Source organism: Physeter macrocephalus, chromosome 21, assembly GCF_002837175.3.
Source record: "Physeter macrocephalus isolate SW-GA chromosome 21, ASM283717v5, whole genome shotgun sequence".
Taxonomy (NCBI): domain Eukaryota; kingdom Metazoa; phylum Chordata; class Mammalia; order Artiodactyla; family Physeteridae; genus Physeter; species Physeter macrocephalus.
Genome location: NC_041234.1, coordinates 30,756,900 through 30,765,388, shown reverse-complemented (window position 1 = coordinate 30,765,388; position 8,489 = coordinate 30,756,900). Strand labels below are relative to the sequence as shown.

Sequence of the window (8,489 nt, the reverse complement as noted above, 5' to 3'; positions counted from 1 at the left end):
TAGGAGTTTGGGATTAACATATACACACTACTATATATAAAATAAACAACAAGGACCTACTGTATAGCACAGGGAACTCTATTCAACATCTTGTAATAATCCCTAATGGAAAAGAATCTGAAACAGAATATATATATATATATATATATATATATATATATATATATATATATGAATCACTTTGCACTTTGCTGTTCACCTGAAACTAACACAACATTGTAAATTAACTGCACCTCAATTTAAAAAAATGGTTAAAAAAAGATAAAGCTGCTTTATGACAGTTTAGGTGCCACTGTGACCTATTGCTCTAAAGGTTTTTCTTTTGCAAAATTAACTCTAAAATGCTACATTTTATTACACAGAGAAATCTACTGTTTTATTGTATCTTTATAATTAACTTTTAAGATCGCATTGTGTTTACTCTTTACTTTGTAAGACCTGAAATGGCTCTTGACCAGAAGTCTGCTGACCACTGTGGGGGGTTGGGTGGGAACATTTTTTCAAGTTTTTCCAAGGATGGGGGAGGAGAACAGAGGGTCTCATTTATGTTGATCTATCTACACTCTTTTGGCCAGATCCACTTGTGACCGTGTACACACACTTGTGGGGCACCTGGCTAAGGTTCTCATGGGGAAGAGAACAGAGTTAACAGAATCCATACCTCCTGATTAAATTATTAACTTTGCCTCATTAGCACCATACTCTAACCATTTCACTTGGGAAGGTATTGTTGTATAGGCATTTATTACTCACCACATAAATAACTCCTGCAAAACTTGTGGATCCAAAGGAGCCTTATTAATCATCATCACCATTAATAGTAATACTAGCTCACATTTATTGAGCACTTAACCTTTTCCAACTATTTAAAATCTATTAATACATTTTATCCTATTATTCATGTTACAGATAAGAAACCTGAAGGAGAGTGAAACTTGAACGACGTGACACAGCTAATAAGTGTCTGAGTCTGGTTGGTTCTGAGCCCAGGCAGTCTGGCTCCAGAGTCCATTCACGTAACTGGTTTTGTTTTGCAATTCGCAAAAGATAGAACGTTCTTTTATGAAGTGTACTCCTAAAACAGGAGCCCTCCGAGCTGTCAGCGGTCAGTGGCGACACCACGTGGTCATCTGCTTGTACTGCAGCCCTTATACTCTCCATAAATCACTCCTGCCCAAGCTCTCCCAAATAAACCCGTCTTCCAAGTAAAGCCAATATTTGCTCGCTCTACAGTGGTGGTTTCCAACCAGATTGCCATCCTGCAACCATCTTTTTCTTGTCTCATAGGGAAAGGCATCTTTTCCAAGCTTAGCTTGTATTTTGCATCTCATTTCTATTTCATGTATTTTACTCCACTATTTATCCCCTCCTTTTCTTGCCTCTTCAATTTCTGTTTCACTAGTGGCTCTTCCTGCTCAACCTACAGGTAAGCTCTGGTTTCTCCTATCCTGCAATGACAAAAACCAAGCAACCAACCAACCTCTCCTTGAACAATTACTCCAAATTCACCTTCTTAAAGAAGAGTGACAGATATTAACTAGACTTATTGTGGTAATCATAGCGAGTCAGCACACCTGAAACTAATATAATGTTATATATCAATTATACCTCAACTACAAAAAAAGAAGCGTCCCAATAAAGGGATTACCTTGCTCAAAAACCTTCTTTTTTAATCACTTTCTGAATTAAGTACAAATCTCAGTCCAACATTCAGGATTCTCCAAAATTGGGCCTCAATTTACCTTCTGGTTACATCGCCTACAACTTCCATACACTTCTTTACCTTAAGCTTCAACCATAGAGGACTACTCATAGGTCCTCATATGTGATTTCCTGCCTGCACACCTTTGTACAAGGTGTTACCTCTGCTTGCATTTACCATCATCAGAGGACTCGGCACAACCTGCCCTGATTCTTTCTAGTCGCTTGTAGCTATCCCCCACCCATGCACCCACCCACCTATATACTGCCAGTGCCTGAAAGCAGAGACTAAATGTTCTCAGGTGAGAAAGTAAAAATTAGCTTGGGGCTTCCCTGGTGGCACAGTGGTTGCGAGCCTGCTGATGCGGGGGACACGGGTTCATGTCCCGGTCCGGGAGGATCCCACGTGCCGTGGAGCGGCTAGGCCCATGAGCCATGGCCGCTGAGCCTGTGTGTCTGGAGTCTGTGCTCCGCAACGGGAAAGGCCGCAACAGTGAGAGGCCCACGTACCGCAAAAAAAAAAAAAAAAAAAAAAAATAGCTTGGACTAAGAAAGCAAAAACCTGGCCTTTCATCAGGCTGGAATAACAGACACAAACAAAACCAGCTGTAAATTTAATGGGGAACAATATTTCTCCCAAAGACATGCTGCAGCTGTAAGAGGATAACAGGAGCCTTATCTGAGTGACCACCATGTTTTTTTACTCACTGAGAAACTTTGTTTTCTACAATCATAGACTATCAGGAACTTTGCTGCTTGAAATCATATCAGTGAGAATAAAACATCCCACATTTGTCTGGAGTACATACGTTTCTTGGATCCAGAGAAGCAGCCTCAATTTTCAATCCAGGTGCAGAGCTTCAGATAAGGGGTATCTGGACACAACATTCCACATCTATCTTTACTTTGTGGTTCCCAAGGAAACAGGACTCTGGGTTCACTTCGAAGTCCAGACCTGATGTTGACCCCTTCACACAGCCCTGCTTTGAGCTTACTAAAGCAATGCTTCGTTTAAATTCACTTAAACTCCACCCTTCCCCCCAACACCATAATGGCTTTTTCTTTGTTTGGTAAGATGCCCCATGGTTTCTCTGGTGTTCTGTCTCCCTTGTTGCAATAGGTCCAAAAGCTGGATTTTTTTGATTATAGATTTTTCTTTGATGGCCTAGTGCTGACTGGTCTAGGATGCAGGTTTTGTATCCCACACCACTTAGCTTGCCCAAAGCAGGCGTTCAAAATTGTTCACTACAGTGGACTCTGAATTAGCGTGCTGGGGCTCTACTTAGATTACCTGGATTGATTATATAAATTCTAGTCTCAGTTCTGCCAGTAAATAATTAGCTGGATCATGTTAAGTAGGTCAACAAACCCCAAGGGCCTGTTTTCTCTTTTGTAAAATGAGGGGCTGTTTCTTCCAAACCTAGGGCAAAGGGCTTTGGAGTCAGGTAGACCTAGGTTGGAATCCCAGTTCTACCCTTTACCAGTCCTGTAATTTTTGCTTTCCTGAGCCTCTGTTTTGTAATTATTAAAATGGAGACAATACCAAAAACCGCAGGGTAGATTTTCCAGTGTTACTATGAGGATCGAGTTGGCTGTTACAAGCATCACTATATTTGATCACTATTCATATTACCACTATTATGTGAGGTCGGACAACCTTTCTGTGCCTCTGTTTCCTTATGAATAAAAGTGGAGAAATAATAGTACGTACCCCAGTGGGGTTATTGTGCACGTTAAATGAGATGTAAAAAGTAAAGGGCTTAGAACAGTGCCCGGCATATAATTAGAGGCTCAAAATACGTGAGCTAATGTAATTAGTACTAGATTTCTACCACTAACTATTCTGTGGGCCAGAAGCTCAGGATAAACAATTTCGTTTTAAGAACAAAACCAAAAAACCATACCGTAGGCTCGAAAGAGTGAAACATAAAGGAGCATTTCTTTTTCAAAAGCAATTGACACGCCCAGCACTGGGTTAGGACCCGCCCAGTCCTCATTAAATATGGCAGCGAGCAGGGCCGACCTATTGCGGCTGCGCGCGCGGAAACTCCTCTGAGCACCGCCTTCTCCGCGGCTCTCCCCGCCCTGCTGCCTCCTGGGCGGGCATCACCTCCTCCGCGCCTCGGCAGAGGTGTGGGGAGAGGGCTGGACGGGGCGCGCACGCGCAGGCGGCGGCCGTGCTTGGCCGATCCTTGCGAGGCGTCTGTCACATGAGCCGCGCGCCCGCTCCCCCTCCTCCCGGCTGGGCTGTGAATGAAGCTCTGCAGGCTACGTGGGGCGCTAGCTCAACTTAGTGTCCCGGACGCCAGAGCTGACTGAGCGCTCGGCCCGCCAGCGGCGGGCACGGGCTCTGCCGCTCCGGACCTCGGCGACAGGTAAAGACAAATGGGCTGTCCCTACCCCAGCAGGTCCTTGGCGGGCCGCTGGTCCCCGGCCCACCCCCGGAGCACCCCCTTGGGCTCAGCGACACAGGGGAAGCGCTCCCCCGCTGGCTCCGTCCCCGGGAGATGGGGGTTCCCCGTGCCCGGCCGCTGCCGCTTGGCACTCGGAGGAGTTAGACCGGCCAGTTCTAGCCAGTGCAGGGCGGCATCTTCCAGGGAGCCCAGCCCTATTCTCCGAGCCAGGGTCCCTGCGCTGTCCCAGCGAAGTTTCCTAGCGGAGCCGCGCCAAGCCCGCCCCTCTTTTGAATGGGGGAGGTTAGCTGCAGGCGTCCCCTTTCCAGGACTGAGGCAGGGTGGCTTTGGCTGCTAAAGCCCTGTCGAGGCCCCGTTCTTATCCATCCTGCTCTGGACTGGCAGGTTTGTGTGGGTCGTAGCGAAGCCGAGTCCAGACTCTCGGAAAAGTAGTTGCTGCGTTTTCCTTTTCCCACTTAATGTGGGGAGCTGGTTCTCTCTAGACTTTAGAGGCTTGCGCTTGAGCGCCTTCACCCACCCCAAGGGGAAAGCTTTACCTTCACATTGATGCGCGTGTACTTTATTAATATTTCAGAGCAAATCAGTTTCCAGGAGTGCCAAGTGAAGTTGTACGTGTGCCCGTGTGATAACGTCAGTGTAAGCTACCCCGAATAAGTGAGGGAAAGCCAGAAGTGTGGAGTACAAAAAGCCAGTAAGAATCTGCTTTATGAACGCTTCATACATTTATTAGCAACTACCCGGGTTTGACTACGGAGATGTTAAATTCTCCTGGTCCCACGAGGCGCGGATCAGTACTATTTAACGGCGCGCTGAATAAGAGGGGAAAAAAAGGCAAACCAAAACAAACTGTCCTAGGTTCCAGATAAGTCATCGGAGCGCTTTTTCCTGGTGAATTCATCCTGGGACTTTGTGAGTTCCTAGTTTTCTTGGACTTCGCAAGCCTTTCCTTATCCAAAGCGTTGTCTTTTCTCTATCGGCTTTTTGGGATTAGTGTACACATTCACACTTTAGTCCTTAAAAAAAAGGTATTTAAAAAAGGCCAAAATGATGGCTCTCAAGTTCGTATTAGTCCTCAGCTTGTATAAGTTAGCGTTTTCACTTAAGGGGTGGAGGTGTTGCTTGTATGAAAGCTATGGAAATAGCAATCTGCTTTGAAGTTCCCCAGGTCAAAAAGGTGAGGACTTTTTCTTAGGAAAAGCAGATTGGCTTGTATGCTACATAAGGAAAACTTAATGAAGAACTTGTTTAAATGGACAAGCAAAGCATTTAATATATTCCCCTTCTGAAATCAAACGAAGTAGTCAGACCTTTCATTTTTTTCTCCCATTCCTAGCACCTTTCATATCCTTCCAAGTAGTACTGTCCTAAGACTGAATTTAACATTTTAAAAATAGGAATTATCTGAATTAATTTGGTTTTACTTAAATTAGCATTCTTTTTTTACATTTTTCTTTTCCTTTGGTTCTTTTCTTTCCTGATTTTAAAAGCAGTCTGTGCTCTCTACAGGATATTGGCAAAATGTGGGAAAATATAATGAAGTGGAGAGGAAGCACCGCGACCTCGAGGGCATCGCTCTTCAGTTTTTATTATGCCTTCTTTTCCTATACGAGATCTGTTTTAAAACTTTTAGTCACAAAATTTCCTCTCCTTTCTACAAATTTTTTTATTGTAGAGTTGGGTGTTTTGGGGGGGTTGGGGAGGGCATCGGATATTATTCTGTTCTTCATTCCCCAAAGTGTGGGACTTTGAGATAGGAGAGACACTTAATGGTTATCTCATCCAACCACCCATCCTTTGAGATTCTGAAACCCACTTACTGAAGATCCAGTGATTCATGCAGAATTGGACAGCACTCAAGGGCAATATTAACTGCCTCTGCATCTCCCCTTTTTTTTTCAGTGATACCTTGTTGCTTAGGTGGAAACTTAACACTGTCCATGTCTGCTTTCTTTGAGAGAGAGGTCCAGAGAGGGAAAGGAGATGATTTTCAAGGATTTGAATGTTTTTCATTTTGTTTTCCTGTTGATATTTTCAGGTTCTGGGCTTGAGCATCTTGCAGAAAACAAGACGACACAGCTGCTGTTCCATCTACATCCCAGTCGAGTCTCCCTACAAAACTGGGGGGCCCGGGAAACTCTGAGCCTGTGACCCCAGCGTGGGAGAGAATAGGATCAAGATGGCCATGTGGCAGGGTAAGAAGTTAGCACTTATGCCTCCAACTGGTTTTTCCTCCTCTATTCTCTATCCCAGCCCAACCCTCCAAGCCAGTGGCAGGCAGCCAGGCAGCGGTTTCTTTAATTTAACCCTTTGTCTTCGCCAGGACAAAGCATATTGATTTAAAAGGAGTTGCCGCTAGCTGGAAGTTCAGATTATTTTAAAGTAGGGGTGTAGGTGTGTGTGTTTGGAGGGGGTAGGAGTAGTGGGCAAATGTAGTGCCAGGAGCATTTTCAAAGAACTCCCTTCATTTGAACATGTGCTCGTGGGGGTTATAGGTGAGGAGATGGAGGATATTTTTTCATATTTCTGTTTTTTATTTGTTTCTGGCAAATTTCTGTCATAAAGTTTTCAAAGGTGGGGGAGACAGATGTCAGCACCTCCTTGACTTCCTCTTCACAGTAAAGACTTTAAAGCATATTTAGCGTTATAATGATTATATTTGGTGATAGAAGGGAAATGCCTGTTTTAATATTATGGAACGACTTGAGAGCAAAGCTCAGTGACGTCTTGCCTGATAGACTATATCTCTTGTGAACCTGTGAATTCTTACCGCATATTAAGTTACTTTTTTTTTTTGGTGGGGTTGGGGATGGTGCCCTTTGGGAGAGTATCAGAATCTCCAGGGGTGTGTGGGATTTTTATGTTTATCAAAAGGGAATATGGGTTTAAGAAATGGTAGACAAACACTACCCAAATTGGTCTGTGACCCACAAAAGGTTAAGGGCCACTTATATGCAGTAGAATGAAAGGAGCTTGAATGTCTATAAATATTCAATAGGTAGGTTTGTTGGTGGTCTAATGTATCTTTTAAAACTGTCTCCTGTTGGTTACAGCCATAACAAGAATTTTTGATGTGTGAGTGTTGTCAATTTAAAGATACTTTTTGACATGAGATTCGGCCTGTATCCCTGCTTTGACTCATACAATGGGCATTTATCAGGAGGAGTTTGAATATTCTTGTTTAAATCCTGAGACATTCTTTCATTCAACAAGTAGAATACAGAGATGAGTAAGATGCAGAACCCTAGAGGGTTCCTTGTCTTGCGGGGGAGACAAACATACAAACAAATAATTGTGTCAGGTTGAATAAGTGTTATAATAGGGAGAGATGCAAAATGCGATGGACGTCCAGAGAAAAGCATGATGAACTGTGAGTCTTGAGCTGGGCTAAAAAAAATGAGTGGGAGTTTGCCAGATGGGCAACTGAGAGAATTGCATTCTGGGCAGACAGAGAAGCACTGTTTGGGAACTTCCAAGTTGCTCTGTTGGCCTCGTGTGAGATGTGTGGGCCACGACCTCAGATGAAGCAGGGAAGGTAGTCGGAGGCTGGATAACAAAGAACCTTGTATGTCCTAGGAAGGATTTTACACTTTATCCCGAAGACAAAGATTCTAAACAGGGAAGTAACATAATCAGATTTTGTTTTAGAAAGATTACTTTGGCAGCAATGTTGAGGTGGGGTTGGAGCCGGAGAGAATGAAAGCCAAGAGGCTGTTGGGAGGTTTCTGTTATAGTGGTTTAGGGAAGAGATGGTGAGGGTCTGAGCAGAAGCAGGGGCAGCAAGGATAGAGAGAATGGGATGAATTCTAGAAACGTCCTGTGACTAGATGCGGGGAGGAACCGAGCCTGGGTTGACGGCCAGTTTGGGTGCCTGGGGCCGGTGGTGCCATTTCACTGAGATGGGGAACATGGGAGGTAGTGAGTGGGGCATGAGGACTGTGGGAAGTTAGTGTGCCGTGTTTGGTTTGGCCTGTTTTGTTTGAGACACCTGTGAGCTGTCAGGTCAATGTTTAAAAGACAGTCCTGAAAGTATAGAATTAGAGTTTGTGTAAGTGGGGAGCTAAAGTTTTGTTCCTAATGATGCATAAAGAGCTTGTGTGTTTTCTGTTTAATGGAAATGTCATCAGTAGTTAATGATTTATAATAAAAACATTGTAATGGATAACAATTCTTAATAAAAATGTCATAATTTCTTAATAAGTAATATATTTTGCTATCTCAGGCCCTGAAATCCGATCTGCTTAAGATTACATTGGAGGAAAACAATTTTTCTAGCATTAGTGAAGAGGGGAGTATTCCACAGAAGTAACTGCAATCATTCCTTGTTTTCTGCAACCTCTGAAGTGACAAGCATAGTACAATGATAGTTTGGGTGGG

The 8,489-nt window shown here is 43.9% G+C and overlaps 1 protein-coding gene across 2 annotated transcripts in view; it reads left to right on the top strand.

Annotated features, from left to right (window-relative positions):
* The first annotated feature begins 3,914 nt into the window (after positions 1 to 3,914).
* LOC112062449 (H(+)/Cl(-) exchange transporter 5-like) overlaps positions 3,915 to 8,489 on the top strand; it is a 106,379-nt gene continuing 101,804 nt past the window's right edge. The window contains exons 1-2 of one of the 2 annotated variants that reach the window (XM_024116885.3): positions 3,915 to 4,076; positions 6,151 to 6,307. In XM_024116885.3, coding sequence (XP_023972653.1) covers positions 6,292 to 6,307 — 16 coding nt within the window. In that variant the 5' untranslated portion in view covers positions 3,915 to 4,076; positions 6,151 to 6,291. Of the gene's footprint in view, positions 4,077 to 4,728; positions 4,807 to 6,150; positions 6,308 to 8,489 lie in introns of those variants that run through there. The other variant, XM_024116886.3, reaches the window with a different exon arrangement.